Raw genomic sequence first — 27,225 nt, forward strand, 5'->3', positions numbered from 1 at the left:
TGAAAAAAAGTTCCTTCAGTTCAGTCATTTTATCTGGCTGTATCACTGGATGGGTTAAACAGGTGAGGTAGTTAATAAAGTTCTGAGAGCTTACCAGAAATGACATCCTCCTTGGCAAAATCATAGCAATCGCCCTTGAGATGTACAACAATCTTGGTTCCACGTTGAACACCATCAGCCTCGCTCACCTCATATGTTCCAGATCTAGGCAATCATCACTAAAATTGTCAGTGGAAAATGATGTTAAGTGCGTGCATGCTCTTTCCCATTCATAAAATGCAAGAGGTTTTCAGACCTCTAGTTATAAATGTTAGGGTCTTTTCAGACCGCTTGAATTTTTCTTTTTAGGCAAGGGAAGTGGGGGAGAGGTTATCAACCAGTCACAGGAAAACAACATGTCGATGCACAGGTGTTAATATTATCATGATTTTGATTCCTAGTTTCAATAAATTGCTTTAATTACTAGTGCTGTGTTTATGATCATGTAAAATTGTGACTGGTATTTGATGACAAACAATGATAATATAGCAGCTTTCACATCTGGTCAATCACAATAATAATAATAGTAGAATTTATATAGCACATTTCCCCACATGGAGGCAAGCTTAATGCATTTTGCAAGAGAAAAAGATAATGCTGAGACAGGCATGACAATCAAGCAAACACACACACATGTACAGTGAACATTGCCAGGAACATGAAGGAATACAGGGATAGGAGAAAGGGACAGTCAGGGTAGGCCAATTACAGTATTTCCAAAAAGATAGGTTTCAAGTCCACATCAGAAAGCATGAAGAGACAGAGGCAGGGAATTCCAAATAATAATAATGTGAACTTATAATGAGCAGCATCAAGACCAAAATAGATGCATAGACTAACAATAATAATATGAAAGATAACAGACAGTGGACTGTGAGATACATATAGGCACTCAAGAACATAAAGATAAGGTATAAGAGTAGAACATGCTGGGGCCAGAGACAGAGACTAAGTGATGACCAAACCTTTCCAGTCTGATATGTGGGACAGTAAGAAAACTAGCGTGGGTAGAGCCAGGCTGGTAGGGTGACACATGCGCAAACAGATAGATTGGAGCAAGACCATGAACAACAAGATAGCAAAGTATGGTGATCCTGAACTCAATAGGAGCCTCAACTGGCAGCCAGTGCAGATCACGCAGAAGTAATGACATAATCATGCTTCTGGAATACAATGTTAGCAGCATGATCTCAGTTCTCTGGAGCTTGTTGAGCAGGCAGTCAGGGAAATCAACAAATAGAGAGTTACAATAGTCAAGCCTGAACAATACAAATGCTGACATAAGTAGTTGATGGAAGCAACAAAGAGGAGATATCTAATGCAAACTAATCCTTTGCTGTAAAAAAGAAAAGGATTTGCAGTTAAAAAGACAATGAAGTTAAAAAGGTAAGGCAGCAAGGAGAGAGATGGGCACCACCCTCACATAAAGTTGGACCTAACAAAAATGAGGTCTCTAACACCTCACCCCCCTAAAAGCCTGAAAAGGTTATATGATTCATTATATGATTAAAGAGGAAATAAAAAATATACAGAAACAGTAAAACCCCCTCAATAACATCTTATGTATTACGATCCCCTTTTAGATATGACACAAAATTTTGAACACATCATATGTAACCCACACGTGTTTAACTGTAAATTTACTATCACATTTAAGACATATGCTCCTCAGAGGAGCAACAAGGAATAAACTAAACTTTAAACATAACTTAAAGTTTTGCCAAAGGCAAATGAGTAACAAGAGTTGTAAACTAACCCATGAACTTACCCATCAGATGTCCACTTCAGGCCTGGAGAGTTTGCATGGTATGAACGAGTGTAGACTTCAACAGTGTCACCAACCATAAAGGTGGAATAAAACCCAACACCAAACTGACCGATCAGGGTCCTACCAACATCTCCTGCTGACTCTTCCTTCAAGTGTTCCAGAAATGCCTATTTACAATTCAAAAAGGCTGACCTCAGTCAAACAGGAAATTAAACTGCAGTCACTAGATTTTTACAAACTACACTGTGATATTTTTAATCACATGTGAATCAATCTACACCCTAATTTCTGATGTTACTTAAGGCTGACAGCTACCGCAAAAGTACTTTGTGCAAACTAACTGAAAAAAATGCTAATAGCACAATGCATGCCTGCTTTTATAATGTATTAAAAAAAATGAGTTTCCTAAATGCAGGTGAGAACTGCAATATTTAAAGCTTGCATCATGTGAATGGCACAAAGTTATTGAGAATGACTATTTTGCAATGAAAGCAATAAACAGTCATTACAACAGAAAATGGGTCTTGTAAGGAAACCTTTAAGTAACACTAGCAGTGTAGCAGAAAGGGAATATTAAAGTATTAATGAATGGGGGAGTGAATGCAACAAATCAATTGCTCAGAAATAATTTGTTAACAATAGTATGAACTGCATTAAATGAACAACAACTATGATACTAAAAGCTGGATGCAATAGCATTATTACAGAACACCTAATGCACTAGTTTAAACTAAAGACTGATGAAGTAATATCCTAAAATGAATAAATATAAATATGATTAATTATCTTCATTATCATGCCTTTGCTATCTCTTCCAGAAAGCTGCTAATCTTGCTCTTGCCTTGCCACCAAGAAATATAAATCACACTAATTATCTTCATAACACTGTCTCTTGTACTAAATATAAATAAGACTAATTATCTAAACCACAATAAAGTTCACGTTGAACACAGAAAGTGATGTGATGAAGTTGCTATAGACAAAATTAGTTACGACACTGTGTACTCCAGCAGGTAAACATATGATATTACATGAACTTAAAGCTAGACGTAGTATAGGTGCGCCATCTGTCAAGGAATAAAGGAAGATGATTGGATCTAACCATGTGTTGTGACTTTTCTAAAGACATTTACTTAATCAAGATCAAGAACATTACACTGTGTAGTGAATGGATGTTGGTAATTTCAATACCATTCAAATTTCAAATTAAAGCTAGCCATTAAAATGGCCAAAACAAAAGTTTATTTCAAAGCCATTGGGAGGCTGAACACATGTTTATTAATATGTGGAAAAGCAGTGTCTACTTTGTGGAGATACAATGGCTGCGAGCAAACAATATAATCTTAGATGCCACTACAAGACTAACCATCAGGACAAGGTGAAAAGCATGAATGCAGAACAGAAGCTAGAGAAAGTGGAAGAACTGAAAAGGAATGTAAGATGACCACAGACACGTTTCACTATAGCAAGATAACAAAGTAAAGCTGTTGTGAAAGCAAGTTTTATTGTGGCATAGGAGACTGCTAAATCAGCCGAGCCATTTCATTAGGGAGAGTTTGTGAAGAGTTGCATGATAAAAGTATGTGAAGTCTTGTGTCCAAACAAAAAGCAAATGTTTGCAAATGTAAGCCTCAGCAGAAACACGGTTGCTGATTGGATTTGTGAGATGGCCACTATTGTGAAAACACTTTGTTACATACTTATCCACAACGGCAAACTCACTAAACCTTTTGTGATGAAGACATGCAAAAGACAGGGTTACATATTATCACCAACAATCTTCCTGATGGTCATAAACTGGATTATACACAAGACAACCCAAGATGAACTAAACAAAGCTAAAACAAATCATCTCTTTCTCCCATCTCTGTAAAGAGAATGAAGCTTTCCAAGAAACTATTAATGATGCTTACAAAATAAATCTGATGATCTTAAATTGCCTTTCTCCCCTGATTGTCATTCAGCTCATTTAAACACATACTAACTTTTGATCCTGACTTGGCGATAGTCCCGAGATTGTCAATCAGCTCATTCCGAGTCAGTCCTATGCCTGTGTCCTAAAATGAAGCAAAAAGAACTGATGTGGATACACAAATATGGCAGATACGTGGGAATAGAAATGCCTTTATTTATAACAGGATACACATGGCCTTACGCATCTTTTACTGCTAGGCATGCTTAGTGTGTTCAAGACAATGACAGGTGGACTCTTTTTCATTAATAGCATTATAAGACAAAGTTTGGCTAGACTCATTTTAATTAATAGGATTATGACATTTATGAAATAGCTGGACTCATGTAAGCCTTCACTAAAAAATGGTTGATTCTGCACTTTTTCTTTTTCCATGTGTCACAGACCTAATGATGACCTACAGTTTGTTGCCAGCAATAGAGGCTTAAGACTCATGTTAGATTATGGTCTAGCATTGCTAGCCTGCTTCTATTTAGTCAGACTTTATATGATACATCACAGACAGGTGTTGCTAACTACAGGTGTGCCCAACTGCCATGTTCTGGCTTGCAAGATTTTATATCATGTCAAAGTGTGGCCTTCGAGTGAGAAAAGGATGGGCACCACTGAACTACACCCTAAGGTCACATGGATTCTTTCAAGAACAATTGCCATATTTTGTTGTCCAGGTCCTGATACATTAGTTTCAGGATGAAGGAGTACAAACAGGACAACATGAAACACCCTTTTAAAACTGTTCAACCCCTTCAATATTCAAAAAAAAAAAAAAAAAAAAAAAATCACACACATAGTATGAAAACTCCAGGCAGTAAAATGAACATGACTGGGAGATGAAACACAAATGACATAGACATATACTTACAAAATAAAAAAAAAAAAAAAAAAAAAAAAACAACATAATCCAACCTTTGCAAGGGTAAATAAAAATTGTAAACATCCTAGGTTCTATTGAAGATTTAGACATCTTTCTTTCTCTCTATCTACAATAATTTCCCAGTTGACTTGCTTTTTCCTTTATAAACATTCAACAAACTTGTATTTTGATTTCAATAGTGATCTGCTTTCTCTGGTATGTTGATACTTTATAATCATATGCATGCTGACTTCTTGACAGCATCTTACTCCTGTAATTAACATAAACATATTTACCTGTATGGTAAAAGTCTTTTTGACATCATCGGTGGCAATATGAATCTCCAGGGTTGTTTTCTCATCTCCAGCAATTTCACCTTTTAATTGCAAGTACCGGAGCCTTTCCAGCGCGTCACTGGCATTTGAGATCAGCTCCCGAATAAACACCTAGTAATCAGAGATAACAGTGAAAAATCAATAAAGCAGAACCTACTTATTAAGACCTTACCTATTACAACCCCATCTTAGTTAAGACCCAACAGCTTTTCAGTAACATATTTCACAATATAAATCTCTACCATGACTACCTCTTTCACCCAGCTTAAATCATTTGTGTTCTATTGCAACTTTTGTTTTGGCCGAAATTGCATGTTGAAAAAAATGAAGTACATTTTAAAATAAACGGTTTCTGGCTGAACATCTAACTGAAGATCTCCCCTTTGCCCAACTGGCTAGAGGGGACTAGCTCTCTGTCCTTTTGTTTTGTCCATGGAATAATGCACTCGAACTTTAGTCTCTCCTATTGATTTGTGATGTTTGTTGCACCATTCACCTCTGTTCTGGGTTGTTTTCCATTGCTTGTGCTGCATCATTTCTTCCCACTGACACCTTCATTCACTAACGATTTCTGTATCTTGTTCCATCTTGCTTGGGTCTTTGGTTTAACAAATAAACAGAATTATGGGTTTTTTTTACACTTTAACTTTTTCAGCATGTTGCTTTCCATTTTTTGATTGAACCAAAGAGGACTGATCCTCTTTTACTGATAGACCATGCAGGTTGCTACATGTGAAGTTTAGATTTTGGATCTTGCTCCCTGCGTGTTTCTGGTCTGCTGTCATGTTCACTTCCTCAGTGCCAGGATTGTGCTGTTGTCAATTGTGTTGCCCTAAAGCGTTTTACTGGGCTGAATTTGTGAAGGTCACTTCACAGGAAAGGCTGGCAGAAATAAAAATCTGTTACTGCTCACCACATGTGAGAGATAAATATGGCTACTGACGAGGAATGTGACATCATCTCACCTGTCTTACCTGTCAGCAACTTCACGCCTTCCACCAGCTACGCGCTACTCTTTGGGCCTTGGTACTATGGCTATAACCATGGCAACATAATCAATTTTTTTGTTCGAGACAACAGCCCCAAAAGATACTCCCATGAGCCCCTTCATCAACGCTCTGGCCTAGAGACTGTATCTACTGGAATCACCACTGGTATTGTGCAAGCAGTGCAGCAACCTATACACTCCTGTCATTTAACAGGCTTTTCTTAACTGGATAAATATGGATGAACGTTGATAACATTTATCAAAGATCTTCTAGACCTATAATTTTCTTGCATGTTGTGTATTTATGGAGATGCCACCTTAAAAAGGTGTTTGCATGCCTATATGTAATATTTCTGGAACTGCCCTTGTACATAAATAAAGTGTATTGTATATTACGATTTTCTGGCTGATCTACTCTATATTACAATTTTCTGGTTGATCAGTTAGCCCTATATTATGATTTTCTGGCCAACTGTTAGCCCTACATTACAATTTCTTGTGGAAATCACATTAAATAAATGAAGTATATTTTGAAAAAGACTTCTTGTATATTGGGTCACTGATCACTGCAACCTTAGGTTTAACAAGGGATTAATATTGACTATAAGGATGGATTTATTATTCACTTCTGATTCTACATTTATCACAGACTACAGCTACTTGTTATATATTGCTATCATAGACAACAAGCAGCTGTTCTACATGTATTACAGACTACAGGCATTTGGTTCTATTAGACTGAAGACAGCTGTTTTCCCATGACTGAACAGCTGCCACTTTATCCTGAAACCTCTGTTTTAACATGACCCCAGAAGTGTCAGGGTTAGTATACACTATGCGCACAGTCTTGCTGAGTCTGCCAGCTTATCAACTCACTGAAGTACATAGACACAATATCTCACCTCCTTGTCAGAGTACAGGGACTTGGCTACAATGTCCAGCAGCTTCCTGGTCTCTGCCTGGAACTCATGCTTATCTGTGGGACCTGTCAGAGTATACAGCAACCTCAGATATATTCCCTAGCAAACTTGCTTAATGTCAAACTAACAACTTCTACAGAAAGCAAACCATCATAGCTTCATTGCTAAGCATGAAGGATGACTTCCCAACCCTTCTGCCATCAAAGCAAGGAGGACATTAATAAAGTATCTACTGTCAAACTATAATAATTATCTTTACTGTCACAGTATATGTTACAAACAAAGCCGGAAAACAAAATGCTATGGTTTGAAACTGAACTGCTTCTATCCTTGGTACACTGCCTAAATTCTAAGACAGGTAGTCTGCTAACCGCATTAGTTTGTTATGATCTAGATTTCTTCTCCAATTCTGAAACGTCACAAGGTTTGTAAATGTTATTATGTTTTGAATGTTGCATGCATTCCCTTGAACTCTGTTGGTACTGGGTGTAGTGCAAGTGTGAGTGTGTCTATGCATATTTGCATGTGTGCTATGGTATGTCTGTGCATGCAGTCAGTGGCAGAACTGAAATGTTCGGGCGGCATAAAGTGGATGCAAGTAAATATGAATGCATGCATGGTGCAAGTGTCAGGGAAGGAGATTTTTTTCATTGCCTTTTTATGCAGGTGTACATATAGTAGTGCGTATGTTGTGGCATCTGCAAGTGTGTGATAGGTATTTGTTGAGAAAGTGGCTGCTATCACTAAGACATGTTCTTTGTGTACTATCACTACGTAAATAAATGAATTCTCCTCGCTATTAAGGAATTAATGCACTTAGTAATTAATGTACATTAGTAGCACTTGTAAAAGCCTTCAGTTAAAGCTGATATTACGACCCACATCACCAACTAATGGTGTTTTCCCTAAAGACCCCAACCTCTTTTGACTACTGAAAGATGGAGGCAAGTCATTGACAGTACAAGCATTACTGTGAAACTATTATTTTCCAATTTAAGATAACTTCTTCGAAAGTCAGGATGCAGGCTGACACCCATCTACAGAAAGACTTCCTTGGCAGCCAAGGGCTGATGGGATTGGGAAGTGAGGGAGCTAGCAGCGATCAAATCATCCTAGGCAGATTCCATCAAATCATATCGATAATATAATAACACAGCAGCTCGTATTTCTTCCAACCCCACAGGGGCAGCAAGGGAAATTCACTCTTCCACGATCTGACCCAGTATTTATTGCCACCGCTCTCCTGATGACGAATTTCAGAAGTGTATCTAATCCTTTTCCCTTTCTGACAAAAACTCTGGTCTGATAAAAGTAAATTACTTTCACAAACTAATGCACTTCCACCCGTTCGCTGGTCCCGCGACGGACTGGCAAATAACGAGAAATTATGATTACGTTTTGGCCCAAAATTTGATTAAGGAGCTCAATCTGCAGGAATATTGTCGGCATTTTCCTTAATTTCTGGCCAGTAGTGCCAATCATTTGATTGCCAGTTCCACTGGGAGAAACAGCAGTGATAATCAGATTGAGAGAAACAAGGATGAAGTTAATGTATCTCCACCAGAGGAGAAGTGCACAGTGACAACAAAACAGCAAGTACCCACAACAGAAATGTACCCCTATGATCTCTGACAGAAGACTGCACAGTAACAAGAGAACGGCACAATCACCAAACTAGAAAATCTACAGCTATAGCCTGTAACATCAAAGTGCACAGTAACAAGAGAACAGCAAATTTTAATACTATAAATCACAGTGATGGGACAGCAGCAAGTAAAACTACCACCAAATGTATGGCAAATGACAAACAGTATCTCCACCACCAGAGGTAAGAATGATGCAATTTGAAAATACAGAAGAATACAATAAAATACAAAAGGAGACAGTCAATACACAGTGCAGCAACTCTCTGATACAATGACCATGTGTGGTGCTGAGCTGGTGGGGAAGTATACCAAATCTTCCAAAGGCTAACATTTTCTGAGTCAAAATTCCAGGAAGCAATGGTGAGACAGATTGCAAACAATAAGAGCCACTGCTATAAATGTGTCTACAAGTACTTAATACCACACAATAAGAGCTGCTGTCACACACATTTACAAACACTAACCACCACACAATAAGAATCACTGTCACACCTTTCTGCAAGCATGTGATATGACACAGGAATCACTACCACAAGCACATGATAGTGGGTTAAACATATCATCACACAATATGAATCCCTGTCACGTGGGTCTGCAAGCAATCAATACCGCACAATAAAAAACACTCACATAAGTCTGAAACACTCAATACCATGCAATAAGAACACTGTCACATGGGTGTGCAAGCAGAAATAGATCATTACATAAGTCGCTATCTCAATGTTCTTCAAGCACTTGACAATGGGCAATAAACAGTCTGCATAATGTTTAATTTTAGTTTGTGTAACATAACGTTTGCCCCAGATCTTACCTCCTCAGGTCTTTGCACTCTTGCCATTTGCCTTAAATGTGTGCAATGTATTGTTTGCCTTGTGTCTGTGACAAATGCTAGATTCAATAAAACCAAGCTACTCACTACACCTCGATATGAATCAAGAACACCAATGGCATGTTACATGCAATTTGCCTCAGATCCCACAAATCCAGCTCCTGACATATCGGTGAGCCCAAGGACGCCAATGACATAGTCACCACAGGAACCTTGGCTAGAGTGTTCAGCACAGTGGGCATGTAACTGAGGAGATGGTTTTCCAGCCGTCCACTTAATCATCTTAATTGTAACAGTCATTTGCACAGCCCAGGTTCTTAATCCCATTCCAGATTCATAAAGGCTGATTACTGTCAATCGCATGCTGCTCCTCTCTCTAACAGCCACAACACTAATTTCTCTCTAAGGACTTGTTGAATAGCTCTTGGCAATTGAATCATTTGGGCCAACCCTAATTACATTTCAACATGGTAGCATTGGTCTGGTGATGCCATCTCCATGAAATTGTAAGAGAAGCACAAGCTACAATCTGCCTAATCCACAACTTTTAGTTACACAAGACTGCTGCAGTACATGCTTCACAACTTTTAGACAAACAAGACAGCTACAGTGCATGCCGGGAAAAGGACCTGGCAGAGGTATGCATAAAGAACCTGAAATAAAGTGGAATGGGGTGATAGATGATACGTGGACAATGAAAGAAGGAGGTGAGTCCCTGTGTATGAAGTGAACAAAGAGAACATGGGAAGGAAGCAAACATACATCTTGAAATAAACAGAGGGAAAGGAGAAGGTAAAGGCCCTGAACGCAAAACACAGATGACCACAAAACAACAGGAAGCATAAAATAGCTTTGTATACAAAAAGAATGTGAGGAAAAGGTTGTGTGTGTGTTTAAGGGATGGAGATGTTCTGTGGTTTTGCACAAACAGAGAAGTAAAAGAGTGATGCAGACATCGAGGGATGATTAGTTGTTTTATGTTGTTCCAACAACGAAGGTTATACCATGGTAAGAGATAGTTACCATGTATCCCTGATGAGTGCTTCAATTTGATGCTGCTGCTGAACGATGTCAAGGGCGACCCAATGAAAAGCTGTCACCAATCTCTAAAATACTTTGATGCTTGGGTAGATAACTTGAAAGAATGTTACATACCCTCAGAAAATGTGACTGTCGATGAACAATTAGTCATCTTAAGGGGCAGATGTCCTTTCAAACAATACATTTACAGCATGCCAGTGAAATATGGCATAAAAAATCTGGGTCTGCTGTGATAGCACAACGTCTTATGTTTTGAGTAGCCAAATATATATGGGAGTAAGATCTGATCAACCAAGAGAACAGAACCAGAGCGAATAGTTGTGTTGAGCATGTAATGAAAAACAAGATGGTCCATGGTAATATTCTACAACATATTGGATATCAAGCCCATGAATACCTACACTATTGAGATTTTCCTAAATCCCGAGTGGCAACACGGAAAAAGTCACAAACGGTGAATCTTTCTGATGAAACAATGGTGAGGAACTTGTTTGAGCTGGAAAATCTATGGAAGAAGAATGTGTTTTGGGGAAAATACGGCACACTGTACACGAGCTCCATCATGTTCCCAGCCTTCAAAAGCTGTGTGTGCGTTTTCATCATGCAATGAATGGCAAAATAGTATTGGGATCCATATTGGACCCTATTTGTGGTTAGCGCTATAAAAATGTCACTGCCGTTAGTTAAAAAAAGTATGCTGTGGCCTAAAAGTTTGTTAGTCTGTTTTGTATTATATACATAATTTTCACTTGCCTTCTTTCTTCATTTGCTAATATTTTTCTTGTGACATCTTTTAATGCTGCACCTTGCAATGAACTTTATTTCTTACTTTTATTTCTAACTTTTACTTTTGTAAAATACTTCCCATATTCAAACTGCCCAGTAGGACAAATAAAGTTGGTTATTGTCATTATTACGTTACAGTCTGTAAATCTTAAAAAGCCAATGGTAAAGCTCTAACATCCTTAAAAAGAAAAGAAAACAGTTGCTGGTGGATTGGACTTCAATAACCAACTGTAAAAAATTGCTGGGAGATAATATTGATGCCAGGACAAGTAATTAAATTGTGTAACAGCAAGGATACCTAAAGCCTAGGACAAACTTGTGGGGAACTGACCTCATTCAAAGAATGCGTGGCATAGGTGTGTCCAGTCCAAAGTCTACTATTACCTCCTCCCACCACACAGAACTGTCAGGAGGCAGTTGATCAGAAAAACAGGAAAGGGTAATATAGGTGTGTCCCATCTAAATCTACTAAGTATATATATACAATATATATATACACCATTTTTCTGTCGTGGGCAGAACCCGTGAAGAACACATGTTTCTTTTTGTTAAGCACTGCTTTTAGGCCCTTGGTCACCCAAGGTTTGTTGTTAGGAAAAAACATAAACTGCTTTGATGGAATGGTGCAATCTACACAGACGGAGATATATGAAGTGATGGTGTTTACTAAGTCGTCCAGATTAGGACATGCTTCTAAAGTCATCCCAGTCAGTACATTCAACACAGCCTTGACAAAGAAACTAGGACTAGGAGGATGAAGAAAATGGAGTTCGGACATTTCGTTGCAATCTGCAATGCCAACTCATTTATTTAATATATATATACACAGAAATTTTAAGTATTCAAATTTCATTACCATTTGACGGAGATCCAAACTACTTGCATCTTTACTCCTAACTGTGTGTTAAATGTCTGTATGAGTATGTATGTTTTAGTTTCTGTAACATGATTTTTTTTTACATGGTGGGGTTGTTAGCCCTACCACAACCTATTTTACCTCTAGGTGAGGTGTCCACCTTAGTCGCCTCTTACGACATGCCTGGCTGGATGGCAGGGACCCTATTCTTACAATGCTTGCTAGGCAAGCATACCCCGGGGTCCCACACTGTCACACCGCCACCAAGACATGCAGGAAAAAACAAAGGCCTTCTCAGAAACAGCTGGAAACCTTGGCTTGAAGGTCAGCACAAAGAAAACGAAAAGTATGAGAGTGAACGCCAGAGTCCAAGACAGCATCAAACTAAATGGAGAAGAGATTGAGGAAGTTGACAGTTTCTCCTATCTTGGGTCCAAAATGTCAAACACCGGGGATGCGGAGGTGGAGATTCGAGCCCGACTGGCGAAAGCCAGCCAGGCCTTCGCCTCACTCAGGAGCACATCGAAGGCAAAAAACATCAGCCAGAAGATGAAGCTGAGAATCTTCAAGTCAAATGTGATCAGCACCCTCCTTTATGGATCAGAATCTTGGAAGATGACCAAAACCATCAGTAACAAGCTTGACGTCTTCCAAAACAGATGCCTCAGGCGCATACTTAACATCTTTTGGCCAAACACCATCACCAACGAAGAACTCCCCGAAGAACTGAAACCGAGTCCATCACCACGCAGGTTCAACGAAGGCGTTGCGATGGATTGGACATGTGCTCCGCCAGCAGACAGCAGACCTTTCCACAGTCGCCCTACGATGGACTCCAGACGGCCGAAGAAAACGAGGCCGCCCAAAGGAAACTTGGAGAAAAAACAGTGGAAAGGGAGATGAGGAAAGGGCTGGACATGGGGTCACCTAAAGCGGGTTTCAGCCGATCGACATCGGTGGCGGACTCTGGTTGAGGCCTTATGTGCAACCTGATGCACGAAGAGGAAAAAAAAAAAAAAAAAAAAAAATGAGTATGTATGCCTGCCCTTGTGAGCGAAGACAAATTTCTGTCCTGGGTCTGCTCGACAGACAATAAAGTTTGTTTTGATTTGATTTTGATTTGATTTGATTTGATTACTTCCTACCCTCATACAAAACTGTCAGGAGGTGGGTGATCACAAAAACATGGGAATTGTGGTAGAGATGTGTCAGATCTAGAAGTATTACCTCCTCTAGAACTGTCAGGAGGCGGGTGATCAGACAAAACAGGGAATGCATGGCACAGGTATGTCTCGTTTTACTAAGTATTACCTTCTCTCACCATATAGAACGGCCTGGAGGTGGGTGACCAGAAAGACAGGGATGGGTGGTGTGCAACTTATCATGGCCCAGAGAGTCCCAGTGGCATTGCCACAGGGACTGAACATGGGACATGAAGATACATACAACTGGCTGACACTAGTGAATGCAATTGATCCGGACACTGGCAGGTGGCCTTGGCAGCTTGGCTCACTCAAACACTGCCTGGGATCCCAGCATGCCCAGGGGCACAAATGAAAACAATGTCCTTGTTGTGATGAAGAAGAGCCACATGAATGGCATGATTTTGAAGCTCAATTATGAAAGTGGTCAAAACAACAGGAAAGAAGAGCTTACGAGAGCAGATAATAATTCTGAGAGTATGGAGCTGGACCATAAGAACAGGGTCAAAACAACAGGAAAGAAGACCTTGAAGAGCAGATAGCAAGTCTGAAATAACTAAGATGATCTGCTCTGAAGACTAGTGAACATGCTGCAAGGCTAACAAGATGGCAAAAAATTCCAAAAAGATGGAGCAGCCATCCACAAGATGGGATGAGAGTGCCTGTTGTGGCTGACAGAATGGAACTGCTGTCCCAGCTACAGTTCAACTATATGGAACTTTGGAGTCATTCATAAGGGCAGAACAGAATCCAGCCTGGAAAGAATTTCCTGCAGATATTGGAGAAAGATGAGGTCACCTTTTTTTAAATGTTGTAAGGTCAAGATGAATCTCAAGAACAGGAAGAGTCCAAGGAGGAGCTCACAGGAGAGGGTGAGGCTCTACCTGTCAAACACCCACTCCAGCAGCCTGTAAATGGGCTCCTTAGCATGAATGGCTTATAGGGCAGAATACTGAGGATAAAAACAGCATGGTAATCAGGGTTTCCAGGGTGAACGTTTTGATGACAGACATAGGACAGCATAAGCTTCAGACTGCAAAGAGAAAGTTGGTCAAGAATCATGTTTACAACAGTTGCTGTTTACATGATCCAGTACTTAAACAGCTGAAAATGATAAGACTATAGTGAGAGTGGTTGTTTGGGGCAACGCATTCTGCTGACAGTACTTTGTTCTCTTTACTACTCTCCCTTTCCTTCACCACGAGCGAGACGAATGAACCTGGAACAGGTGATCCAGCACCCAATTTTTTTTTAGTATAAATGGCAGGCAAAATAAATGCAGTTCCTGCACCTGTTCACCACAGCACAATCTTTTTCTCATTTCAAGCGTGGAAGAAGTACCTTTACACTATGCAGGTATTCTGGTCGACTGTCAAGTGGCTCACGTACCTCAAAATCTTTCTCTTTTCCCTCGAAGTATGAGAGAAGTACCATTGCAGGGTGTAGGTGTTCTGGTCCACTGCCAAGTGGCTCACGTATCCTGAAATCCCTTTTCTCTCCCCTTAGTTATTAGTAACATAAGCAGAGTTAGACATTAGATGAGGTAGGTGATAGGTTTTAGTGGTGTAGGAGTTCAGTATGTATAGAGTAGGATGGAATTGGTTTGCATGTGTAAATAAATCCATTTTAAATTTACATACCTCTTTGTGTGTGTAACTCAGTACATTGTATATCTATCCTAGTCATATGAACACAATAAATATATTTTCCTTGGGAGCGTAAAACTTGTGTTGTCCAGTGTACGATAAAATAGCAAACAAAACAGTTGAGACACAGAGCACACATGATGAGAGAAAGAAGCCATTTGATACAGAGATGAATGACACACCAAAGAGAACATACTTTTGAAAAAAGCAGGGTCTTATGTGGATACAGCTAAGTAACACAATGCAAGGTAGTATACTAGATAACATATGCAATGAGCAAGAGCTAGAATTGCAGTGAAAAATTCTCCTTGGGAAATTCCAGCATCTTCAAGGAACAACAAAAAGAACCAGCTAATAGGTGCTATGGCTTTTAGGAGCCGCAACTAACCTATGGTCCAACTGCAGTGTTTAGTTAGCCTTTTAAACAGCGAATCAGTCCAGCGACAGTATAAAAGTAATATTTGAAGTCTGATGTATAATATTTATTGTTTGACACATCATGTTTGAATATTCTATTGTATAAATAATTTGTCATTTCTGCCTTGTAACCTACTTTACGTAATTTTGCAAAGGTCATTAAAGTATTATTGTAAAATCTGAACAAACTACTCTCTACAAAACTTCTGTGCTGTTATCCTTACCTCTCCTGTCTGTAACTATTGACATTGCTGCCAGCTAAGTAGGTCATGAAAGCATTGTTATTGTAAAATCTCAAAAAACTTCACTCTACAAGAATGCTGTACTGTTACCCTTCATTCGAAGGCCTTACCTCTCATAGGGTCTAAACTATTGACATTGCTGCCAGCTAAGTAGCTAAGTAGGTCCATTTGCTACGCAGGTCTTCCCTGTGCCAAATAGACCAGATGTGAAAAGCTTGAGCATTATTTATGCAGGTCTTCTCTGTGCCACATACAAAAGATCTAAAAAACTTGGACATTTCTGCTGTCTTTATGAAGGTCTTCTCTGTGCCAAATACAATGGACGTGAAAAGCTTGAGCATTATTTGCTTCTTTATACAGGTCTCAGTGCTCACAAGTCCTCCTCATAAATCTATTGGCATTAAGTCAATATGACTTCCAAAGCGCTCCTCTCATTACAGGATGAAGTATGTCTTATACACTACACCTGTTTCAGGATTACTTTGACAATATTTCATCTAATGTCAGACTTTTTAAGTACAATCATTTGACCATTGGTATTACACAACTGACTGCTAGCAACTAGACTCATGTTATATCTAATGCTATCACTTAAATAAAAACCCAAACATAATACTAGGCTGAAAACATACTAACCCTGAACATTCAAATAATGATGTCAGGGTTGCTTCCCTTAGACTGGGAGAATAGTACAACACACACACATGCTCACAGCTCATTTCCTAATTGTGAAAATGACATCGTTTTAATTTCGTTCAGCGGATAAAAGATCAGCTGTGAGTAAACCAATAGGGTTAGACACCTAGCAACTGGCAATGAAACAGTGTGATACACACCTTCTGATTGACAGTGGTGAAGTCAAAGTGCATTACAGTACTGAGCAGTCAATTTTAGGAAAAGAAAGTCAAGACTAGGAACAGGACCTACACAGCAAGACAATGTCTACCAGTTCAACCAGCTGTTAAATGGATACCTAAAACCATAAAAAGTGAAAGAAAAATAACAATATTTGTCTCGCATACAAACGAACACCCCTGCTCCTCAATGTTATATGTATCTGTAGACAGAAGGATATAACTTTTAGAAAGGGCTAACACTTCTCCCCAATGTTTTATATATATATAGAAAGAGAGATTATCACTCTCACAAAGAGTTAGCACCTCACTCCACAATGTTTTTATAGAGAGAGAAGGATATCATTCTCACAAAGATATAACACCTCACTCCACAATGTTTATTTACATATATATAAGAGAGAGAATATCAGTCACAAACAGCTAACACTCACTCCACAATGTTTTACATATATTTATACAGAGAGAGAGGACATCACTCCCACAAAAAGCTAACACCTCACTCCCCAATGTTTTATACACAGAGAGAATATCACTCTCACACAGAGTTAACTCCTCACTCCACACTGTCCATATATAGAAATAGAGGAATCACTCTCATAAAGAGCTAACACCTCATTCCCCAAAGTCATAGAGATAGAGCAAAGGACACACTCACCCCTGTGTCATAGCGAGACAGTGGAGAAAATGGTATTACTCCCACAAAAAACACTTAATGACCACAATTTATATATATAGACAGAGAAAGAGCATGCAAAGGACACACCCACCCCAGTCTTATAGAGAGAGAGAGTGGGAGAAAGGTATCACTCCCACAAAAAGCTAACACTTAACAACCACAATGCCATCGACTTCAGGCTTCTTTATTCAGCGTAGCTTTGTGCCCATGACTGAACAGAGGCAGACATTTACATTTTGTAATCTAACAGATCTACCAAACAATGGGCTATCTCTTGACTATTAAAAACATAGTGCTAGAAAGATGTGTACAAACAATTAAGCGTTTGAGCCCAACTAAAAGAAATAATTAAGTATATACATAACTGGAGACACACAAACACTGTTGTCATGACAGATGTCAATTTTCCAAATCTTGACCCATTACCTTCAGCAGAGGTACTACAAATAATCTTGACTTATTACATTCTTCTTGTTCCTAATCACCCCAAGTGGAGTATAGGCCACAACCACACCCCGCCATCGGACCCGCTTCTGGGCGTCCCTTTCCAGTTGGGACCATGTCATGCCAGCTGCCTCTGCCTCGCTGTGGACCGATCTCCACGTCTGTCTGGGTCTCCCAACTTTGCGCCTCCCCTGTGGGTTCCAGCCCACAGCTTGTCTTGTTAAATTGTCGGCTGGCTTTCACAAGATGTGACCAATCCAGCCCCACTTCCACTTCTTGATGTCTTGGCTGGCAGGTTTTTTTGTTGGTTCTCTCCCACAGGTCTGTATTGGTGATCTTCTCGGGCCATCTGATGTTGAGGATGTGGTGCAGACATCTGTTGACGAATGTCTGTATCTTGTGGTGATGGTGTTTGTCCATATAGAAGGACTGACTTTACATTTGTGTTGAAGATGCAGATCTTGGTGTGTAGAGATAAAGTCTTGTATTTTGCAGGATGTGGAATGCAAGCCTGACTTTATTTATTCGGCTTCTTACATCTTCATCTGCACCTCCATCTTAGGTGACTATGCTGCCAAGGAAGGTGAAACTGTCAGAGACCTATTACATTAGACTATTAAATATGCTAAGAATAATCTTGAGCCCTGTAACATCAGACCATCAGAGTTACTAAGAATGTCCTGTGGAAAAAGGCTGAACCTTGACTGTGAAACACTACCCACAGATTTTTGCAGCCATCAGCTGGGAGTGGATCAACTCTGAATGTGATCTGATTTGTTTACTTTGTATTAGAATATAGTAATGCTGGCCAGATATTTTGTTACACTCTCCACCAAATTTCTATTCTTGACACGATTTATAGGAAAGGCTTGGTTTTTGCCTGCTGTCAATTACAAGCCCCTTAGGAATGGTCAATCAAGGCAGGTCTGACCTCCCTCACCTTTCCACCAGGCAAGATAAACTTTGTCCAAGGTGCTGCAAGTTGCCAACACACCTAACTGCCAAACAATACCAAAGTGGAATGGAACAAAACCAGAGAAGAAAATATACCCTTACGCGAAAATAAACCTTGTCATAGAATTTCCAACTTTTCAAGCAGTTGTGAAGCTGCCAGCATCATTGTGTTCGCATAAGCAGCTGTATATCCACATCCACTCTGATCTTATTTATTTTCTTGTTCTAGTCATGAAGATTTGGACAAAGATATATATGGGATCTTGTTCATGGGGATTTGGGCAAATGTTTATGTGGGATCTTGTTCTGCGTCCTTAACTGTATGGATGTCTTTTCTAGTTAATGGGATTCAGATAAATATTTATATGAATATCTTGTTCTAAATAAGGAATTTAGACAATTTTTGCTTACCTTATTCTATTCCTAGGTATTTTGACAAATATTTCTTTATCTTGATCTAGTAAAGGGATTTCAACAATTATTAATATGTGTAACTAATTCTAGCTGAGTTAACTATTTATATACATATTTTGTTTAAATCACAGCAATGTTTATAAATTCATATAGGTATTTGTTGACATCATGGGCATATAGAGACATCAGACTGCTGTAAAAGTTTTGCTAATAAGCCTAAGATTTTCAGCACCTTTCATAGTCAATGATAATATTACTATGAAGTCATGCAAATGAGTCCAAAATGTTCAATGCCATTTATAAATGATAATATCATTTTGGAGTAATGCAAATGAGTCATTCGCATCCACGTGGGGGAAAGTGCTAAATAAATCTCTTTATTATGACTATTTTATCATAAAACGTTTACCACCACTGTTCCTCTACCCAATACACAAGAAAGTGGAGAGAAATAGATGTGGTGTTTGAAAGGTTAGACAGGGTTGGGTTAACCCTAAACCCATCATAAAACATTTATTACCAGAACTCCCTTCCCCCACCCAACATACAAAAAGGAGGGAAGAAAGATATAGAGGTGGTACTGAAAAGGTCAGACAATGAATAGGAGTGAAAATGAATGAAAAAGCAACTGTATAAAATGATTTATAAAGTGCATTTCCCACTTGACAAGCTCTTCACGCTGTACAGGACAGTGGGATTATTTGGGTTATACACCATGTCTGCAACTAAGGCCATATCATGGCTAATAGAACAGTGGGAGCATAGCATCATTCAACACGAAGCAGTAAGCTCAATATTTATAATTTATAAAAAACAACAGCAGAAAAAACTCACAGATAAAAGTGAAAACAAATATTGCAGACTGCATGATCAGTGACAGTATGTCTGCAGGTCTGCTAAATTCCTACACAGTACCCAGTTCACAGTACAAAGTCTCCAAAACACTGCTATCTCAGCATTCTAGTTCAGTACTACAACTGTACAAAGAGATACCATCTCTTGAAAGATCTAAAGCCACAACCCTCCCTCACTTGGTGACAAAAATTTTAAAGCAGTATAGCCAATACACTGACAAACATTTTAAAGTTGTACAGCCAAGCACTGGGTCTGTGTGCCCCAGGTATCAAGCACAGTGTCTGTGTATCCCACATATCTGTGTCCCAGGTATTAAGCACTGGGTCTCCATGTCCCAGGTATCAAGTACTGGGTCTGTGTGTCCCAGGTATTAAGCACCATGACTGTGAAGCCTGCCCAGCTCATTCAGCCTTTTCATCTCCTGGAATTGCCTATCCCCACATGACAACTACATTTGGAATATGTCACCTATGATTGCCCTTCTCTACATGACAACTACGAGTATGTTACCTGTGATGTCCTTGTTCAGCAGTCAACCACACAGTGAGGAAATCTTGTTTTCCCAACTTGCTTCCTGGAGCACAGTTACTCAGAGAGTATTTGACCCTGGTTACCTTGATCCCCTATGACGACTTATGCTACTTGAGACCTGGTTTTCCCAGAACATGTGTGGATATTTTCTATTTGCAGTTACTGCATATCTTGCTGGCATTCCGCCTTACACATTCATTACCTTTGAAAGATTTGATGTCAATAGACTGAAGATTTGCAGCAACTGTTGAACTTTAGTTAAGAAAGAGTGAGAGTGATTGAGCAAACAAGATCTGGTAATTTAACGACTGGTGGTCTAATGCCAATTTGATTTATGTTGTTTGATGATTTGTGGGAGTTGATATCAAATTAGTAATCTGAGGTTTTCACTAGCAAGGGTGAACTTGAATTGGATTTATGGTGCTTTTATTAACGGTATATCAGACAGCAATTATGCATGACATGGACAGCCAAAAGTAATTGTTGTGTTCTTTGTTGAAAGAATGCACAATGAATGTCACAAGTCATGCATGAATGAGTTGTGAGAAAGTTGAAAATCATGGGTATCTCGATCAGATTTTTGTCATGATCATAGTTTCAATGTTAGCTTGCTGATGCAATGCAACCCTCCAAATGAGTTCATGATCAAATCTAGCATTCAGGTGACAATAGTGCAAGAAATATTACAACAAAGAATATGTCATAGGATCTTAGTAATTTAAAACATTATTTTGGAAAATTTATTCTCTTTATGACTGAATGGTATTTTGTGATATCCATTACCTTTGCCTTGTTCTGTGTTCTTTATTATTGTGTGATACTCTTCTGTTTCCTGCACTGTGGTCTCAGATTCTGTGCTCAGACTGCACTGGCTCAAAAATGGCTTGCCTGTTCCAGGCAGCTGTCTGATGCCCAGAACAGAAGGACGCATCTGTATAGCTGCAAAGTTAATAAATTATCAGAAGTTTAGATATCGTTCTAGCAATGAAGACTAATGTGAAACACGTCTTAAAACTGAAAACTTAGCTAAGCTGACAATGCTACTTTGTCTTCAAGTCAAACACATATAAATATGAACAAAGGCACAATACAAAATGTTTACAGTAAAGTCTTGCAAAACCCGACCAACCACTTTGAATGTTCCATCGCTTACGGAAATAAGGAATAATTTTTAGAATTAATATTTATAAAGGTAATTAACACATTACTTTTTTTTAAGAATTAATATTTATAAGGGAAATAAACACATTAGTTTCCTAAGTAAACGAAAGATCAACGAAAACTCGTATTCAAACAAACAAAACGGTTTGGTTTTAATTCGCCTTGTAAAATCGCAGATCTTCATATCATTGCCATTTTTTAGAACTTAAGACAAAGAGAAAGGAATGAAACGTGAAAACACATTCTCTACATCATTCTTTCGCACTGCTAAAGTCAAACATTCAAAACATCTTCATTACAAGTTGCTGTTGACACTAAGTCCTTGGCAAGGACTTTCACCCAACGTTTCCGACACCTTTTCTGTAAAAGTAAATAGGAACAATTTATACCTTGATTCGCCCTTTGAATCGTGTAGCTTCTTCTTGCTATCTGATAAATTGGCAAACAGCTCTTGGCCACACTAGGCCGCTTTAGAGCATGACGAAGGGATGTCTGCAGCAGACAGCAGCACCGCGTGGAAGCCGCCATCTTAGTTTTGTGACGTCAGCAAAACGTGGATCGGACCACGGACCTGTCTAGTTAATCCAAGTTAGTGATCGGACCACGGACCTGTCTAGTTAATCCAAGTTATAGTGATCGGACCATGGACCTGTCTAGTTAATCCGAGTTAGTGATCGGACCACGGACCTGTCTAGTTAATCCAAGTTATAGTGATCGGACCACGGACCTGTCTAGTTAGCTAGTGATCGGACCACGGACCTGTCTAGTTAATCCAAGTTATAGTGATCGGACCACGGACCTGTCTAGTTAATCCAAGTTATAGTGATCGGACCACGGACCTGTCTAGTTAGCTAGTGATCGGACCACGGACCTGTCTAGTTAATCCAAGTTATAGTGATCGGACCACGGACCTGTCTAGTTAATCCAAGTTATAGTGATCGGACCACGGACCTGTCTAGTTAATCCAAGTTATAGTGATCGGACCACGGACCTGTCTAGTTAATCCAAGTTATAGTGATCGGACCACGGACCTGTCTAGTTAGCTAGTGATCGGACCACGGACCTGTCTAGTTAATCCAAGTTATAGTGATCGGACCACGGACCTGTCTAGTTAATCCAAGTTATAGTGATCGGACCACGGACCTGTCTAGTTAATCCGAGTTAGTGATCGGACCATGGACCTGTCTAGTTAATCCGAGTTAGTGATCGGACCACGGACATGTATATATAAATGACTAATCTATTTTTGATCAACTATCATACATATTTATCCCAATTAAATATTTTGGTCAACAAGTTGCACAAGAAGCTGCGCGGCATTGGGGAAGGGATCAGGGCAAACGCCATGCTGACATTAGGAAATAGATCGAAGCACGTTAAAACTATTTTCTTGAAACTTCCTTCGGATATTTTGGATTGTGTGGTCAAGAGCGTCAGTTGAAATAGTTGTCTATGAGGCTGGAATACCTGTGTACCAATGTCCGTCTGTGCCCGTGGGACTTGTCTCTTCCTGGGACGGGGTGGTTCGTCACACAGTCTGTAACGCCATTACAGAAATATAACAAATATTCATATTTATTGTAATGCATTGTGTGCGATGTCTTCGTGCTCACACGTGTTACAGCAGAAGTGTAGGTCCTGTATGGCAGGATGCTGACCGTTTCTGTAGAGTTGTTGACATGCTGTAGGTTGTGGTAAACACAGTTGGTGCCAACCAAAGGCCATCGCCATCCATGTCGAGAGCTGCTGCATCAGCGTCATGCGCCCAGAAGCCCTCCTGCCCTCGGAGACCACTTCTACTGTTTCCTGCCAACTCTCAGTTTTCATTCAAGATTCCACGTAATTCTTGTCTTTACCGTCCATCTAGTCGGCCACAGGGGCTTAATGGTTGGCGCAGATCCTCCTGCTTCTTTTTGTGTGGCATGAAACAACACCTGACGACTGGCTTACAGGTGAGAGGTTGTAGCATTTCTAGGGTAGAATCAAGTGCATCTCCTGCAGTCTCCTGCAGCACGAGACTCACTGAGTGGGCCAGATAATGAACACAAATGGATGATAGGACCTCACATCGGAGTCGTGTTGGAGCCTTAGAAATGCGGCCTTGACACCTGCTCATCCTCCGTGTCGGCTCTGCACCTGTTGACCGGTAGACTGGACTGAATCAAGCTCTGAGCTCAAAGATGATGACAGCTGAAGCCTTGTCAAGCACCGAATGTGAAGACATAGACAAGTAGGTCCCATAGAAAGAGCATGGGACCCATGTCCTTCACCACGTGACCGTGTGTTTGCTTTGTGTCTGTGCGGAGGGGAAGCCAAGGGCGGAGCTCGAACCACGGGGCTGGGAATTCTCGAGGAGATGAAGCAGAAAATGCCCTTTCCCTTGTGAAGAGGATGGCCGGGCTTGCAGGCCAGCAGAACTTAGTTCACCTTGGCAACACGGGTCCACTGACATGGGGACTGTCGACTGGCTGTAGATGTGAGCCAGGAACTGTCAACATCCCTTCTTTAGTCCTTGTAGGAAGTGCGAGCACCTGTCTGCCTCTGTCTCACTGCCACTGTCATCAGTCGCTTTCTTACTGATGTCATTATGCGCCCTCGGTGGTTACAAATAATCACATGCATCACATCGACCTGTCATCGTCACCTTCATCAAGTCAGTCGATCACGTGCAGTCCCAGTGCTCGTACTTTCACACCTCGTTACCACACTCAGCTCTGCTGTCTCGTGATGTTTTCTCTCGGCAAAAAATACCAAAACATCAAATGTTGATTGTTCAGTGTCTGGAACAGTAAAGCTCTACAGTGTCCGCTTCTACCATACTTTAAATCTGGAAATGAAACAGAGCTCGGTCATTTCACTTTTAGTTTTAAAACCTAATCAGACAGACTGACAGTTGATATAATTAGAAAAGATTAAGCAAAACAAAAATTAATGTGATTTTTAAAAAAATACTTCTTCAAATTATGACCTGGAAAAACAAATCAAAAATGGGGAATATATATTTTTTAATTTTTTTCTTGTCACGTATAGCATTTTAGTCGCCATCATAGAGGAAGCTGGTACTGGAGTTCCCCAGTCTTGCTGTGTGAGGTGGACAGACATCTCCTGTCTGTGTTGCTTAGAAAACGCGGCTATAGTGTGTGTGTGGGGGTCAACTGGTGAAAGATGTGGGGGTCAACTTAGACAGACATAACATAGACTTTACACCTCAATGTGTAACAGTGTCTATGAATCCCACCTTTTTCCCAGGGAAGTTTGGGATGAAGACAGTAATACCAGAGCAGGTGATCCTCTCTGCTAATACTGATGCTGAGATGCTTTGTAGCTCGACTGTACGTCTGCTCGTCCACAGCCACGAGTGTGATGCCTGTGCGTGGAGAGAGAGGGTTAGGGTTGGGGGATACTTCTTGTGAAATCAGTTAATGACAACTGTGGCAGACATATATGCTTCCCACTCTGTCACGGCTGACTACACACTGCGAGACTACAGACCACGAACAAGTTGACTAGACTGAGGTATGTAGTGGCCTGCTAGTCACGTGATGCTGTTTCTGGTGAACTGGTGAGAGGAACAAGTGCGGTAGATGGCGTGTCTACAGCTCAGGTGTCTCCGGGATGAACAGAGCAGGGAGGCGACAGCAAAGAAAGGTGACACACAGCACGAACTACAGGCATCTCCCTGCTATGTCACTCAGCCAAAGCCAGGAATTCTTTTACCAGCTCAACAACACAGCTGATTCCAGCTATTGCTCTCTCTCTCTCTCCTAGTCCTCTTCGTCGTCCTCCTCCTCCTCACACTTAGTAAATAGTACCATCTCAAGCAGTGGACTATAGGGAAGGGGGCAAACAAATATTCTTACCACCCCTACCACCAGGATTTTGTTTTCCCGGTTCCTACTCTACTAATGAGCTAAGGAGGGGCGGGGAAGGTCCTGGGAGAGCTGATCGTGTGGACTGATACAATATGGAATCATGGGGAGAGCTGATTGTGTGAACTGATACAATATAGAATCATTAAAAGAGAGTTTAAGACTTTAACACACACAAGAAAGGACGAGGCAGCTCAATGATGGTTTTGGTCCGAGTATTTTATCAGTTGCTCTTCTCAGAGCAGGAGTTCTGCGAGTGTCACCCTGATGTTCTGAGAGTTCTGCGAGTGGTGAGCACTTCTCACGGCATGTTCTCAGAGAGCTTAGCAAGCCGTTGGGGGGATGACATGGACGGACTAGCAGCTGACAGGCCGCCTCTCTTGTCTACTGTGGGCGATAGTCAGTTGGTCCAGTCCAGTCTGTGACCTTCTTCCTCCGACCCCCTGGCGTCGGCAACCCTGCAAGTGCGAGGTGCCCTGAAGGACGACAGGGTGTGGTGCCGGGTCACGTGACCAAAGAAGCGGTACACAAAACCGTCTGACAGTTACACGGCCGTTATTTCTGTAGGCAAGCTGTAGGGCATCTCAAGAACCCTGCACAACTAGGGCTCGTAAGCGTGTAAGAACTAGCTTTCTAAACGTTTTCATCACTTCAGAGGTTGAAACAATGTACATGATCTTTATCATCCACCGCAATATTTTAAACCTGGCAATGCACAACATTATCTGAAGTAAGGCAACCTATCCGTTCAAGAAAGGCATGTTAAAAATTATATTTATAAATTTGGACAGTTGTTCAGCACCTTAGGATACAAGGGTTTGCTTTCTCGGGACTGACTGCCTTCTTCACCTTGTAAAGTTGTCATCTCCTCCGATGTGATGTTAAACCCTCCTCCCTCGATCTTCCTTTGCCTGATTGTATCTTGCCTCAACTCCTTTTCCCGTCCTCTTTTCCTTCTGTCTTCTGTAAAATCGTGGCAGTGGAAGCGACAACAGAATGTCTTCAGTCTACATCTACATACTCCTTGTTCTCCAGTTCTGGTCACAATTATCTCCCCCCCTCCACCCGCTTTATTCCCTCCCACAATCTCTTCATATGCTCTTGAAAAGTTTCCTCGGCCTTCTGTTTATCTTTCTTCTTCTCCTTCGTGCACTGTCTTCAATGTCTCCCTGTTCCTTAGGGCCTGCTATTATTTTTTCATTCAAGACCCCTGACCAGGCTGACCAGGCTGTGCACTGAGTGACCCACAGCGGCGACAGCCACGTGTACGTGACCTTGACATGAAAGTGAAGTAGGTCAAGCGTCCCATGGCCCCACGTGGCGCAGGTCACGTGTTGTTGATAAATTCAGGGTTTTCCTAAGGGCAAGTACATTCAAGATTCAACATTCTGTACGTCAGAATGGACCATGGTCCTCGCAGACGGTGGTCCATTCATGACTGCGAGCCGAGCACGAGAACATTTACAACATGGAGGTCAGCCACGTGTCGGTGTTCAGTCAGTCACGTGTCGGTGTTCAGTCAGTCACGTGTCAGTGTTCAGTCAATCACGTGTCGGTGTTCAGTCAGTCACGTGTCAGTATTCGGTCAGTCACGTGTTCAGTGTTCAGTCAGCCACGTGTTCAGTGTTCAGTCAGCCACGTGTCATGACGTCAGTGCTCAAAGGAGACTATTACTGTTCACATAAACACAAACGACCCCACCAACTGTTTCCTTGCCTTCCTTTGTCCGAGTGTCCCTACACCACGAGGAGCTGTTGACACACGTGGCAGTCAGCTATTCCCTCTGTGGCGGCTTTCTACGCACGAGACATCGCCTGGCAGTCCGTCATCGTCGTGTAAGTCGTCAAAAACTGAAACATCGACTGAGTAGCATCATAGCACCGACATGTTCAGCTCTGAGTTGTGAACTTGTGACGGTGATAAG

The 27,225-nt window shown here is 40.7% G+C and overlaps 1 protein-coding gene across 1 annotated transcript in view; it reads right to left on the bottom strand.

Moving 5' to 3' along the window:
* Nucleotides 1–21,969, bottom strand: part of LOC112558505 (heat shock protein 75 kDa, mitochondrial-like) — a 43,356-nt gene extending 21,387 nt beyond the window's left edge. The window contains exons 1-7 of the mRNA XM_025228979.1: nt 21,822–21,969; nt 21,055–21,210; nt 6,858–6,940; nt 4,929–5,078; nt 3,793–3,864; nt 1,808–1,974; nt 95–204 (exon numbers count right to left, since the gene is read on the bottom strand). Of these exons, the coding sequence (XP_025084764.1) occupies nt 95–204; nt 1,808–1,974; nt 3,793–3,864; nt 4,929–5,078; nt 6,858–6,940; nt 21,055–21,210; nt 21,822–21,960 (877 nt within the window). The 5' untranslated portion in view covers nt 21,961–21,969. The remainder of the gene's footprint in view (nt 1–94; nt 205–1,807; nt 1,975–3,792; nt 3,865–4,928; nt 5,079–6,857; nt 6,941–21,054; nt 21,211–21,821) is intronic.
* Between the last annotated feature and the right edge of the window lie 5,256 nt (nt 21,970–27,225).

Source organism: Pomacea canaliculata, linkage group LG3, assembly GCF_003073045.1.
Source record: "Pomacea canaliculata isolate SZHN2017 linkage group LG3, ASM307304v1, whole genome shotgun sequence".
Taxonomy (NCBI): Eukaryota; Metazoa; Mollusca; class Gastropoda; order Architaenioglossa; family Ampullariidae; genus Pomacea; species Pomacea canaliculata.